Source organism: Lithohypha guttulata (assembly GCF_036872675.1).
Source record: "Lithohypha guttulata strain CCFEE 5908 chromosome Unknown scaffold_5, whole genome shotgun sequence".
In the NCBI taxonomy this organism is placed as follows: domain Eukaryota; kingdom Fungi; phylum Ascomycota; class Eurotiomycetes; order Chaetothyriales; family Trichomeriaceae; genus Lithohypha; species Lithohypha guttulata.
The window spans coordinates 1,553,868-1,568,409 of NW_027042754.1; the positions used below are offsets into that span (position 1 = coordinate 1,553,868).

The 14,542-nt window shown below is 49.0% G+C and overlaps 4 protein-coding genes across 4 annotated transcripts; 3 read left to right on the forward strand and 1 right to left on the reverse strand.

Annotated features, from left to right (window-relative positions):
- Nucleotides 1-2,192: 2,192 nt before the first annotated feature.
- LTR64_007022 (uncharacterized protein) lies at nucleotides 2,193-2,645 on the forward strand (the record flags this gene model as incomplete). Its single annotated transcript, XM_064901347.1, has 1 exon — nucleotides 2,193-2,645. The coding sequence occupies one exon, from the start codon at nucleotides 2,193-2,195 to the stop codon at nucleotides 2,643-2,645; it is 453 nt and encodes a 150-aa protein (XP_064752423.1).
- A 570-nt stretch (nucleotides 2,646-3,215) lies between these two features.
- Nucleotides 3,216-8,099, reverse strand: PDS5 (Sister chromatid cohesion protein pds5; the record flags this gene model as incomplete). Its single annotated transcript, XM_064901348.1, has 1 exon — nucleotides 3,216-8,099. The coding sequence occupies one exon, from the start codon at nucleotides 8,097-8,099 to the stop codon at nucleotides 3,216-3,218; it is 4,884 nt and encodes a 1,627-aa protein (XP_064752424.1).
- A 1,783-nt stretch (nucleotides 8,100-9,882) lies between these two features.
- Nucleotides 9,883-11,796, forward strand: LTR64_007024 (uncharacterized protein; the record flags this gene model as incomplete). The annotated part of the gene is made up of 2 exons (XM_064901349.1): nucleotides 9,883-9,949; nucleotides 10,514-11,796. The coding sequence occupies 2 exons, from the start codon at nucleotides 9,883-9,885 to the stop codon at nucleotides 11,794-11,796; spliced, it is 1,350 nt and encodes a 449-aa protein (XP_064752425.1).
- Nucleotides 11,797-12,192: 396 nt separating this feature from the next.
- LTR64_007025 (uncharacterized protein) lies at nucleotides 12,193-14,321 on the forward strand (the record flags this gene model as incomplete). Its single annotated transcript, XM_064901350.1, has 3 exons — nucleotides 12,193-12,348; nucleotides 12,400-13,210; nucleotides 13,396-14,321. 3 exons carry the CDS (start codon nucleotides 12,193-12,195, stop codon nucleotides 14,319-14,321), a joined length of 1,893 nt encoding a protein of 630 aa, XP_064752426.1.
- Between the last annotated feature and the right edge of the window lie 221 nt (nucleotides 14,322-14,542).

Sequence of the window (14,542 nt, forward strand, 5' to 3'; positions counted from 1 at the left end):
CGTCATAAAATTGTGTTTGGTACAGCTCTGTATCACTGGGATAACACTTGAGTTCAGGCATTACGAGATGCCTGACCATTGCGGCCGCATATGTGAGATGTCAAGTTCTTCGTGAACCTGCCGACGTTCTGTTCGTCGATTATCGATAAGAAACGTGATTGCTTCCAGTGGCATCAGTCGAAGTCTAAATTGCTCTTTTGCATTCGCAAGACTTCTGATGGCCAGCTGATCACACAGACACGTCTTATGAGAAGACCGTATGCTTGTGCATGAACGTCTGGGCGTTCTGGCATCAAGACCGCCAATTCCCATGTCAAGAGCGAGTATTGGATAGCACCCATCAGTGAAACAGCAATCAAGCCTTTCACAACGTCTTGTAAGCAGTCATAGTGCTTGAGTATTGAGCATCCATCCAGGATCGGGCACAGTCCCTTGACACTTGCGTATTTGTAGCACCGGTCTCGTGGTCCTTCCCAGTAGACGCGTCCATCTCGTATTGTCCTTGGATATGGCTGGAGGATGTCTCTTCTTGTTCGTGTCATTCAGCTACTCGGTTTCATGTCGTCGTTGCGTCATCGTCACCTGATCGTGGTCTCGTGAAAATTGGGTGCACATAGAGGTCCAATCGTCCAAGCTTAGATGCTGGTTTTTGACATGGCGTTTCTAGGTCTGCTGGGAAAAAAAAGCTCTGTATTTTGTTCATCCCATGTTGTCGAAAGGGCCAACCCTGAAGATCCAGAGGCATACCACTGCAATACCCAGAATCACGAGCAAGGCGACAATGACTATCGTCCAGCCATAGCAAAAGGCTCTTTTCTGTTTCTTATGCTGTCGATCAAGCCATGTTTCGCTACCAAAGTTAGAGTCTGTTTCACGGCTTGTGTGTCGCGCTTACGAATGTTTCAACGTAGGACGTGAAGAGCTTGTCATGTCAGACGTTGTACTGGTAGTGGTAAGTGTGGTGGCCTTCTCTTCATCAAGGCGGACTGCTGTTGAGAAGCGTCGCCAGAACGCTGGATCCCGTGCGCTGCTCATTACGGTCCAGATCTCCTTGTGGATTCGAGAAGTTAAAGAGGTCACTTGGTTTGATGATATCGATTCAACGAGACCACAAGTCCAGCTCAATAATGTGGCAGAGGAAGTACAAATGGATGATCTAAATATTTCGAGCAGTAACAACACAGGAATAGATCACTGATCAATGACGGAGAAGCTGCATGAAGGAGCATCTGACAGAACCGTTGAACGACAAGGTAGTTAGCATTAGGAAGCGACACGATGTGCATCGAGGAGCAACGTTCAAGTTGAGTTTGCGAGGTCAAAGGCTGCAGCTGGCATGGAGGAGAAGATGCACATATCCGGCGACGGAAAAGGCGTTTCGAATGGCATGGCTAAGCATTTAGATAGATTTGGTCTGAGACTGCAGCACTGACCACTGCAGGTAACTGTTTCACAGAGCAATCCGAACCCCAGAAGCGAAAGCAGGCATGGCCGTAGCGAGAATGCCGTCAGCACTCATGATGGTCTTGGTGCCAATGGCGCGAGGCGTCTATAGATCGGGTTTGTGCGCCACGCTAATTTGACAGAGGTGTTAAGACGTTGTTGTGGTCTAGTATGGCTGCATGAGAGGTATAGGATGGGGCCATGAATGAGGTGAGGAGCACTTTCAATATCGGTTGTGGATCCCGGAGATTGATTGATGTTTGACCGCGCTGGTGCCGAGATTTGTGACTGCCGGTAAGTTTGATGTCCTCGCTTCTTGTCGCTTTTTTTACAGCCCTGCTAGAGTGTCCCACTTCGCGAGTCAGGAGTCCTTCAACTGTTGGAGTTGTGCATGGACCTTGAAGATCAACATGTTCTGGATCGAAGCAATAACAGATTGTCAAACACATACAAAGCTACACTTCTCTGAAGATAGCAGCTCAATGGCCAGCATCAAAGTGCTGAGTCCTATACCTCAGCAGCGGGTCTGGTTGCGAGTCTAAAGGAGGTGGCAATGTCGAGCCTTGCAATGAAAACCAAGATATATTTGTTTTAGTGTGGAGAGACACTTTGATCGACATACTTCATTTCAACCACGCTTCCACGTGCCATGTCTAACCAACGCCCCAGATCTACATATGTACTTTCGTTATCTTTCAGCACACCAGAGGCATGGTTTCTAGAGAACAGCTGACAAAGACACAAGCAGAATGCCAACACTGTCAGAACTCCCGCCAGAAATCCTCTACATGATTGTCAAAGAATTACGGAGCCCCTACATTCGCAATACAGGGCCCTCGATTTACTCGCTGCTATATGTGTCTCAGCAATTCCGAAACTTGGCTCTCGACGTCTACTACGGCTACACCAGTAGTACTTGGGATACAGAAGTCTATACACGGAAGTTGAAGAGGATACGACAACTCGATGCCACCGCATTGGCTAATCAACGTTTTCGTAAACTAGCCTACGAGAACTACAATTCTGACGAAGACTTCATGCAAGCATATGTCCAAATTTTCAGGGCCGAACCGTACAACCGCGATCAAGCTCTAGCCACGATGGCTGCCGAGAAAATAATGAAATCCACGACGAGGTTACGAGAATATCACAAAAGAAGACGTTTAGACTATTTACCGGACGATACAATCTGTGGAGGGTGAAGGCACACATGCCTTCAAGAACAATCGACTCGAACAAGCTCGCTTCATGTGGTCAATATCTCACAAATGCCAATACCCGTGAGCATATTGACACGACTACGACAAAACGACAGGAAGAAGTTTCACAGGACTGCCAGCTCTGCCACGCGCAACCATGACCACGGACATTGAGGGACTCATTGATGAGTTGCTTGCGACAACAGATCAAGGAGCACCCCACCTGCGAGGCTGTCGTAAAGTGCTGCAATCCTCGCTAAGTACGATGAAAAGACATGAACAATCTGCAACTCTATAGTATCCAGCCCGACGAATAGGTACAAGCCCAAACACAACGAAGCTAAGAAAGTTCACAGAGGCAGCTAAATATACCTGTTCAACCTAGCAGCTAATCCGCTCATGCTGTACCCGTACGAAAAGAACACAAAAATTTCGGCTCAAAACATTTCTTATTCGTATAGAGCCGTTTCAAAGCAACAACTGACATGAATTGTAAACAGTCATCACTACCATTATGTGAACATTAACTCTCGTAACATCTACATACATCCACTGACCTCGAAGCCCAGCACTTCACGCCTTGTGCCGTCTAGAGCTTCTCCTAGTTGACTCTGTCACCGCTGCAGGCGATGTCGTGGCCGAGTTGTCTCTCGCAACGTCCTTCTTCGAGGAAGGCTTGGCTTTGATAGTGCTGACAGGTTTTTTCGTACTTGACGCTTTCTCTTTCGCCTTTGACGTTTTGTCTGATGCTGATGCAGTTTGTGGTGTAGCTTTGGCACGCGTCGCTTTTCCGTTACGCTTAGGTGCCGGAGGCGAAGGAGCGGCTTCAGCCTCTTCCCCTTCTTCTGCTTCTTCTTCTTCTTCTTCTTCCTCCTCCTCATCTTCATCCATGGCATCCTGCTCATCGTTGGTCGGAACATCATCTCCATGTTCCTTGTCAGCACCATTCGTCATCTCGACGTCTGCGGCGTCTTCAGACTCAATGACCTCTTCTTCATGCTCTTCAGCCGCGACTTCGTCGTCTTGAGCTTCTCCGGATTGTACGCCACTCTCATCATCACTCAGGCCAACTTTCTTTGTGGCACTTTTCCTCTGCTGCGTCGGCGAGGCAGCTTCTTCCTCTTGATCATCGCCAGCATCATCATCCTCTTCATCTTCCTCCTCAATGACAGGAGTCTCATCCCTCGCCTTCGTCGTCTTGTGTTTGTACTTCTCCATCGGAGCCGGCTTGTACGGGATAACATCTTCCGCATCGCCCTCTTCTTCATCGTCATCATCGCTCTCCTCATAGTTGACTTTTTTGCTTGAGCTCATTCGCACACTCTTTCGGCTCGGCTGCTCGACGCTCAATGCTGCTTGCTCACTCTTTCTCTTCTTGGCGCTTTTACTCGGAGTCTTTCGGATTGGCAGGCTTGATGCTGCTCTATCCCTTTTGTTTTTCTTCGCCGACTTGCGCGTCGATCCTGGCTCGTTGTCGTTGTCGTCGTCGGCATCAATGGACATTGATAGTTTCCGTTTCCTGTCTGATGCCGGTGTCTTGTGTCGCGACGATGTGCTCTGCTTAGTATTTCTGATCATTCTTTTTACAAGATGCGTAAGGCCAGCAGCGACATCTTCAGGAAGATAATTCTTGGCAGCTATGTCTTGAGCTTTAGCATGACCATTAATTGCCTTGAATAACAGATTTGGAAGATGTGTTCTGCCAGGCCAGGTCTGAAGCAAGTTTGTTCCCTTAGCGCTCCCAGGCATCTGGTCAGCATAGTTGCGAATCGTGGCTTGAGCTAAATCACTCAAGATGTAGAGTCGCTCATCCATCTCTTCGCTGTTGCTTGTGGCGTCTGCAGCTTGCTTGATCCGTTGCGCTACATGAAAGATCAGAGAAAGGTTGTCGTCTGTGGCAACGCATTGGAGGTAAAAGATTATGTATTTGGCAAAATCTAGCATCTGACCCTCATAGTCGTCGTCACCCTTGGCTGGGAAGTCCGGATGATGAGCCAGTAACGAGATAAAGCGTGCAAGTAGCAGTTCTATGATATTCTGGGCAGGCTTCTTGTCGCTGTTCATTCGAGCCTGTTTCTGTTGGCGTGCGAAGAAGTCTGCTCTTGATTTCAGCCATGCAATGGTAGAAACTCGCAGCTCATCGTCTGGTTCGAAAGGTAGAAGGAACAGCAATGTCAGCCACCGGGCGTTAAGTCGATTTTGTGATAGATACTTTTTGAGTTGATGGACAAGACCACTTCGCACACCATGAGGTGGACTAAGCAATATCCAGGCGATAGTATGAAACATCTCAGGGGTGATGAGCTCTTCACAGCGCTGTTTATGGCGGCAGAGCTTCAGGATGTATTTGGCTGCTGTCAAGCGGAGATGATTGCGTTGGGTTGAAGGTGCCTCACTACCGCCTACAATTCCGTCGTGCTCGATGACATCCAATAGGGTCTTGACAGCTGTGCTGGCTAGCTCTTCGAACTTTTCCTTGTTATCCCTTCCACGTTCTCCGCGGCAACGGTTAACATGAATCCTGAGAGCAAACTGCTTCGCTGCAGTCTCATCATCTATCTCATCCGACCAAGCAGTCTGGTCCCATTCTATTGACTTCGATTCAGTGGTCTGCAACGTCTCGTTGACAATCTTGAGTATTTGATCTTCTTGTGCACTGGCAGCAGCTGGCGCAATCAAGCAGACTTGAGAGATAGCCGCAAGATGAGTAAGCCTGTTGTTGGTTCCAGAACTGCAGGCTTTGATTGCCTTGGTCAAAACATCCTTTGCGTACATTTCCTTCTTATCTGAAGCGAGAAGGGTAATGGTGGCTGCATGCTTTGCTGCCTTCGGAGATTGCGAGAACTGTACAAAGGCCAGCATGGCAGTATAGAAACGACGCTCCTTAGGTAAATCTTCAGGAAACCTCCTGGCGAATGCCGAACATGCTTTGAGGGAGTCGACCGCAGATGCTGGTTCCGTGTTCTTCTGGGACGGCGCCATATCTTCGAGCTCTCCACATAACACTTGAATATGAGTCTTCATTACTTCCGGAACCTTTTCCGAGATCTCTCTCAATACTTCTTGAGCAGCTTCGGCAAATCCATTGTCAGGAGATCTCGCATAATCCATGATGGCTGGAATATGACTCCGGTTGTAGCTGATCAGAGCACATTGATACAATATGGGCATCAAAGTCTCAAGGACATTTCCCATACCATTATCGCGTAGACGCTTGTTGAGTTCCTTGATCGCTTTCGTCATGGTCTTATATTCGTGCTCTGCACCCATAGCAAACCTGATGAGCTGATAAGCCCGTCTATCGTGTGCCCTGGCGAATTTCCACAAGTCATTCACGGCTTTTGCAGGGTCGGGTAACTGTCTCGAGAGTGAATCAATGAATCTGGTCAATTGTTCCTTGAGTCGTTTCTCGTCACTCTCGTCATCAGCAACGCCTGCATTGTATTCCTCACAAGCTCTGAGGAATGTGGTGATAGCTTTGCTCAAATCAGCTTGGCGTTTCTGCAAACCGAAGAAGACAGGCTTAGCCCGTTCGTCAAGATCACGAATTAGAGTAAGTATGCGGCGTACGCGTAGAGAATCAGGGTCGACCGATTCTTGTGCGACATCCCCATCGCCTTGTGTCTCACTGATAGTGATATTCCCTTTGATAGGCGGATAGCTCAATGGCAGAAGATACTCATACAGTGCCTTTGAAAGTAAGGCTCCGATATGATTGTCCTTGACATACATTGATGACAAAAGCCTCGTGGGAATTTGACCGAGAATAGAGCATACTCGATCATTGACGTTTCCAACATCTCTTGCTGCACTTCCCCACATGCATCCTAGTAGATACATCGCTTTCTCACGTACATGCGGTTTTTTGTCAGTCACACGCTCTGCGATAGTCGATAACAGAGACGATGGCTCTGAAAGACCACCATCACTACCCAGCATGTCGACGACCGTATGATATGGAAAATTCTCCAGACTCTGCAAAGCACTCAGACGAACCCGTTCGTCGACATCTTTCAGCATCTTAGCTTGAGCCGCGATGAGAGCAGACAGTTCTTCATCTCGAAGAGCACTACCTGCAGCCCTTGTGAGCAAAACTCGGCCTACTGCTTTTGCAAATGAAGCACGCACGGATACATCCCTGTCGATCCTGCGACCAAGGAAAGCTTGGTATGTTGCAGGATGAACGTGTATGAATGGCTTAGGGGCAGAAGGTTGCAGCAGAGGGTTATTGGACAGTATTGTGATATCCGCAGTCTCAATGGTCGGTTGGGGAAAGGCAGCTGGATCAAGAGTCGGTAGGTCAGGCAAGCCGGCAAGGCCAATTCCAGCAATCATATCACCCAATGTCTCGACTGCAAGGCGTCGGACAGCTTTTGCGTCCGCAGCAAGTTCAAGCTCTATCTGCGGGACCACATTGACCAAGACATCGGGACATGCTCGCCATAACTCACGCACAAGACGATGAGCTTTTTTCAGGTCATTTAGACTGTCTTGATCTTGTCCTTCGTTGTCACTATCGGGTGAAACGTGCCGCCTGTGTGATTTTGCTTTCTCTTCAACATCGTCAGTCAAATCACCACCAGCATTTGTGATTATGACGTTGAAGTATTGACTGATGGCAGCAGCCATTTTCTCTGAGCAGGCCGTGCATACTGACTTGGCCAAGTTGTAAGCTGGAGGGTAATTCTTTAGTAGCAGAGTCGACTGGGTCTTGTCCTTGGCGTCTGCTGTTTTCCTCTTTGTCGCAGCTGGCTGCTCGTGGCTCCTCGGATCGACTCTGAGAAATTGTGCAATAATAATATCTATAACCTCTTGCGGGAGATTGGCTTCGTCTACCACAGTGTTGAGCATCATAGTGATCTGGAAAACCACGCTTTGCGCCAGCTCTACGCTTGAATTGCTCTTGCCTGAACCAGATACAACATCAAAGGCGTTTGTGAACAGTTGAGTAATCAGCGTGTCTGCGTCTTGGATGTCTGTAATGAGCACAATGCTCTGCGCGTCCACCAGCTGATCGAGGATGTATTGATGCTGAGCATTATAGGCGTTCGATGGGTCAGCCAGCGCAGGTAAAATAGTGTTGATGATGACGGTGAAGATGTCGCGCAATTGATTCGGGCGGTATGGCGCATCGGGAGCGCATATATTAAGGATATCAACCACACATGCCACAGTCCACGCTCTTACACCTTTGTCCTTGTGGCCTAGTAGGTTCGGATGTACCAGGTCTTGGGCGAGCCCTGCTATTTCTTTGACATCGATTGCCTGGTCATCCACGTTACGTAGCTCGTTGGACAACTTCTGCAGTCTAGTGAAGAGATCTGCGACTGGTATAGCCTTGCCAGCGCGCCATGTCAGAGGCTCATTGAAATCAAGACCAGTAATGTTGTAGGCCGCTTCCTCTGCCTCGGGTTGTGCCGTCGCCCGAGCATTGGACTGACGGGAACGTGTCGGCATCTTGTCGCAACAGCTACGTGCTGTCTGGCCGAGGTGACAGGCGCACGCCTCGCGAAGACGTGGGTTGGGCAGATCTTGGTAGATCTGAAATTCGAGGTTGGGGTAATTACCAGTAGTTGCTCGCGTGCAGTGATGACATTTCGCGTTTTAGCCTTCCTGCGAACGCGTTTTAGCCTACTTTTCGAGCGTCAATTAACTTCATTTCTAGCGTGTTTTGTCTCGACGCCTGATGCATTATCTACCTAAGGTATTCACTGTAATGACGGTTTGCACTTTTGTCAGTCAGAGTCCTTGCTTTACCAACCTATGAAGCCCGTGTCAGGATGTGGCGAGCTTGAAGTCCGTAAAGTTGACGATCAGATCACCTCCTTCAGTCGATGGCTTCGCAGCAGCAGGGCCAATATGAACTTTTGTGTCTGCCTCGAATTCACCCCACCAAGTGACTTCTCTGACTGGATATCTGCTTCCATCTTCTCCTAGTAAGTAAACCCAAAGACTTTTGTCCTCGTGTGTCTCAACGTGTATTCGAGCTGATGCTGACGCCGGTTCGAGCAAGGGTCTCAAGCTCCAATCAGCCCATCTATCTTTGGTGACCACAGAGGCCCATGCAGTATCGTTCAAGAACTCAATGCCAGCCTTCATCCACTTCCTCGTTCCATCCTGTAGTTCTACAATCAAACATAGACCGCCCTGATCATAGCGATATTTCCAGTCGCCGGCGATGGAAATCGTGGCCGATTTGAAAGCCCCTACCGAGGTAGTAGTATAGATCACTGGAGCATCGAATCTGAACGTTGAGGGAGGCTTTTCGAAAATGTCGGTTCCTTTTGGGCAGATGAGAGAAAATGGTCTCTGTACATCAGGAAGCGGGTGGTTGTAGTTCATAGACTGCCAATCTGCCATTTCGACAGCTGTATGGAGAACGAACTGACTTTAAGCTGCTCTAAAATCCTAAGACTTGCAAGACAAATCTCCACCTTACCGGGTATCGTGCCTATGGTTACAGTTCGTAAAGGTGATTTCATGCACAAAGTAGAAATCCTGCTGTTTATATCACATCTGTCCTTATGCTTGAGTTGTGTTCGCTTGTGAGTCCGGCGGCAAGAGCGCCATTTCGAGAGTCAGCAGCAGCACCTGATTATGGTACCTGCCACTTTCAGCATCCCTGCCGACTCTGCAAAGCTCCCAAGCGAGGAACTGCTCCGAAGTGCATACATTTGAGCGTAGGACTATGTTACGATTGGTGCCATTCCTTCCTCCTGACGACTGTATTACTGGTCTTCTAGAACTTCTACATAATCGAACCTCTGCATGATCAAGGTAATTGGCAGTATGACCCAGGGATCACAGACTGAAAATTAATCGCCGTTGTGCCGTCCATAACATATTTCAGCGAGAACAATGTACCTGATTCGGTCTTGGATTCCGATATCTGTAGCGAAGACGAGGGGCATGGCCTATTGGGTCATACAATGTCACTAGCCAGTATGGAAGCAGATCAAAAAAACAAGCATTGGAGTGACCATTCCATCGATGCTTCTGTGCGCAGCAGAGCTGAGTGAAAGTGCTTGACCATTCACACAGGAAGCGTTCAGTGGACAGATTCACATATGCAGCTCCAGAAAATAGCACTAGCGGCGATATCCGCCTATTCTTATTCAAGGACAAGGGGGACACGCACCGCTGTGGGGCTGTCCTGGAGTCACAGGACTGGACTAAGCTCATTACAGTTCAAATCGTGCAGATTAAGGCGCGCAAGGGGCCCAAGCCTAGAATCGCAGACATGCAGTGTCTGGGGAGTCAAGGGCTTACCTACTCCGCAGCTGCTGCGGCCTCGCTGCTTACGTTGTGTAAGTTCAGAGCGTTTGTTCTGGGTCACTCTCTTGAGCAGAATCCTTCAGCCTAGTAGTTCTGTACGTCTTCTACATGTACTATGTTTTGTTCGCTGCCTCATCTTACATACGTTCAAGTGAACATACCGTAGCACCTTCGCACGCGCTATTCTAAGATAATCGTGATCTTATTGCAAACGAGGGCAATGGATCAGAACCTTCAACCTCGAGTACAAGACCTTGATTGAGGGAAACCTTGTTTGAAGATGCAACAATATGACGACGGCGACGAGTTGACACGAGGGCTTTCCCTCGAAAGTTATGGCGACAGCAATTACACTTCAACCGACGACGACGATTCAGCTGCGTTTCTCCTTTCACGGCAGTCCTCCCGGCAGCGCTTTCACCCTATACTCTTTCTCAAAAACATTGCGAGCCTCTCCCATTGGCGAAGATATAAGAAAAATCTCGTAAGGCGAGTCAAGAGGAGAAGCAGAGGTCCAGGTGGCCAGTCCACCTGGCTTCGAGGGATACAGCTGTGCTTCTGTGGCTTGATCTGCTGTTTGTTTGCCATCACTATAGTTGTTGGAGCTTTCTTTCCTGCTTATACGAGGTTGCCAAAACATTACAAGGCACTGCAAGCTCGTGTCAACGACGGATGGAAGACCGGCAGCGGCAATATTAACAATGAGAAGGTTTTCATTGCCGCTAGTATCTTCGACCCAAATGGCAAACTTGCGAGTGGTGATTGGGCTAGGAATGTCTTGCAGCTCATAGGTATATTGGGACCTGAGAACGTCTATCTGAGCATCTACGAGAACGATGCAGGTCCGTTGGCCTCGCATGCTTTGGCAGCGCTCAAGACACACGTACCCTGCAACCATACCCTCGTGTCTGATCCACATCTCGATCTTGACGAGCTGCCTCATGTCGTATTACACGATGGCACTAGGCGCGTGAAGAGGATAGAGTATCTGGCCGAAGTCCGAAATCGAGCTCTGAAACCACTGGACGATGCTCAAACACGATTTGACAAGCTGCTTTACCTGAATGATGTTATGTTCAAGCCGATCGATGCAGCTCAGCTTCTCTTTTCTACCAATGTGAATGCCGATGGTCAGACACAGTACCGCTCAGCATGTGCAGTGGACTTTATCAACCCTTTCAAGTTCTACGACACCTTTGCGACACGAGATCTGGATGGTTTCAGTATGGGAGTGCCGTTCTTTCCGTGGTTTCCGGCGATCGGTGGGGACAGCACTCTTGACGATGTACTCAGCGACAGTGACGCAGTCCGAGTCAGGAGCTGCTGGGGTGGGATGGCTGCTTTTGATGCTAGGTTCTTTCAGAATTGGGATGGCGAAGCACAATCCATCAGAACAGCTGCTAACGAAAGTCCATCGAATCTCACAGCGCCCTATCACTTCAGAGCTGAGACGGATTTATGGTGGGATGCCTCAGAGTGCTGCCTCATTCAGGCGGATATACAAAGTCCAGATGTCCGCAATCCTGGTATCTACATGAACCCTTACGTGAGAGTTGCCTATGACAGCCGGACTCTGTCTTGGTTGTGGTTAGCAAGGAGATTTGAGAAACTGTATACTCCCATACATTTTATTGCGGATCTGCTTGTAAACCTACCAGATTTTAATTCTAGACGTGACGAAGTAATGTGGCAGCCCGTCGACGAGATAGTCTGGGTCGATGATGGTTCAGGGACAGGGCAAGGGGAGTGGCGCAACGTTGCTAGAATGGCAAAACACGATGGGTTCTGTGGGAGGAGGGGCTTGCAAGTGATCAAGGAACGAACAGAAGATGGCGAAAAGAACTGGGAGCACATTGATCCTCCACCGTATGTTGTTTAGGTTTGTCTCAAGCATAGCGACGGCGTTGTTGTTGGGGGGAATGACCATGACAGCAGAGTCAGAGCAATCCCACTGGTTTGTGAAGCGATTTGCTATTCGTGGTGAAGGGTAGAAGAAAGTTTGCAGGGCTCACAGTGAAGATCACGTTGCCCTCGCACCTGCCTACATCTCTATCCCTGTTATTTGTCTTTTACGACGCGTCAATTTCTTTCACCTGTCTTCTATCTCCCTGCAATATCCATTTTCGCAATTTTACACACGACAAGCAGTGTTGTAACCACAGTCGTCGTCACCAGCGACAGCTATACTCGTTGGTAAGCAAACATTCTCATGACATGAATGACGAAGTGACTGACCTGTGAAGTCAACCTGTAGCTTTGACTTCACCTTCAAACCATGGCTGGAGAGGCTGCTAATTTTTCCACTTACGACAATGTATCGAGCCTCGATCACTTCGTCTTATGGGCACAGCGAACTGCTGGAAAGCCTAACCTGAGGGGAGGCGATCGAGTCGTTAGTCAACCATGGACTAAAGCAAGTGTCGAGATCAAGGTAAGTTTATGATGGATGCTGCCTTCCAGAAACCCATCTAAATCAAAGTAGGATACAGCTACCGATGCGGGCGACGCCGTAATCCCACTACGCAAACAGCCGATTAGTTTCGAGAAAGCATCCATCGTGTTGGAATCCACAGAGTCAAATGTATCGTCTGCTCCAGTGGATCCTGATTCTGAAGATGTTGTTAAGCCCGAGCCGGAGGCACAACTGGAGAAGAAAACACTATCAAGTATTGTACCTCTTCAGCAGCACGAGTTAAGTCAAGCCTTGCAATACCCCGGCGCCTCACCGAAGCCTTCACCAGTCGTGAGTGTTGCCTTTCGGAGATCCGACGAGACTCCTTTACAATGTCCATCTAAGTTGTGTGCCGTCAACAAGCTTGATGAGACCCAGTCAGCACCTTATCTGACTCCAACTCAGAAGAAAATAATAGCAGAGATCAACGCACAGGATATTGAGGGCGTGAGTAGATGGTCGGAGCCAGCGGTTGCTCAAACACCATCAGAAGCATTCGCAGCCGTCACTGGAAACCAGTCAGGTCAAGAACAACAAATGGATAGCACAACCGACGTCTCACATACTGGAGCCGCGAACGTTCACCACGGGTCGACACCGACGTTGTCGAGGGTCGGACCTGCCGCAATCACCCCTCATTCCCGAGATGCTGCTTTTGGCAAGAAATACGATCCCATGGCAATGTACGAAAAGCTCAAGAAGGGATTCTATCCTGAGACTCCGAAACCAAAGTGTGATCCTCCTAGTGGCGGGGAGCAACAGCTAGCTGTCCTGAACGAGCAGCATGTACTCATACTTGACCCTGCCACCCAAGAGTCCCAGGTCCCAGAAGCAGAATATGGTAAGTTTCCTTCATCACCAAACGAGCTTTGACTAATCAACCAAGCCGAGACCGAAACAGAGCGCGAGGCCAGTGGTAATTCTGAACAGGAACAGATAGCAAGTGCTGGAAAAGAGACCACGAGTACAGGTAGATTGTCCCTATCTGGACTCTCGCTAAATGAACAGAGCTAATTTAGGGAATAGATACCGTAGTCGGCCTGCCAGACTCAAGACGACCGGATTCGATACCCGACCTGACAAAAGTAGACAAAGGTGAAGATGATCAGGACGCCAAAGCAGAGAGTGGCATAGATCTTGCTCCAGTACTGACGGCATTGGAAGCTCGTACACCACGCGCCTCCGAAGCCCACTCAGCAGCTTCACATACCGACTCTACACTGACACCAGATGGGGAAGCTCGAGAGGCAAATGGAGCAGATAAGCCCCACACTAACACACAACATGAAACAAAAGTTGTGACTGAGGCTGAGGAAACACTCGTGAACCCTGGTGTCACAACGGTAGCAGACCATGTTGTTGCTGACGTACCAGTGGACGAGTCGAGCCGTACTGCTGAGCGTCAAGGGCACCGTACTGTGGTGATCAAAAATCTACCAGCGTCATGCGACTATACCTTCGTTCAGTCGCTCGTCTGTGGTGGCACACTCGACAAGATAAAGTTGCTTCCGGAGCAGCATGCAGCTGAGGTCACCTTCGCACAACCTGAGGAGTGCCGTCGATACTTCAACTCTTTGCAAGGAGGAATGATTCAATTCAAGCACAAGCGGAAGCAACACACTGTTTACGTCGAGCTGTCAGAGCGAATCGAGCCAGCTGAAGCTCTTCTGCAAGCTTATCTCGATTGTGGCGCCACCAGAGTGGTGTCTGCTGAAGAAGTTGACGATGAGTTGTCCATGAGGGACCTCAACAAACTGGCCACGGGTCCTTCTGCTGTGCGTGAGATCGAGATGATCGTGGACTCTTACCGTCGAGGTAGTCGAAACGTGGTGTTTCGGTTTACCAACATTCGTGATGCGGTGGCTTTCAAGGCCACGCATCGTGGCTTCCAGACATGGGCGACTCAGCTCTCGTTCGTGGAAGATCCTTGCGGACCAAACCTGGAAACCTAATCACATCGATGATAAACGCTAGTGCTACAGTCGTGTATGAGCTGTGTGAAGGGTGGCAGAAGATGACAAGGAAGATGAAGAGGACGCGCAACTTGTGATTCGATTAGAGTACTTGATGTTCAATATCTCGAACTTGTCTTCCACCATCGGTGTCCAAGACATGTGCTTGATTAGCTCGGACAAACCCCACGATATTCTATTAGTGGTGGGGTTACTGCCTG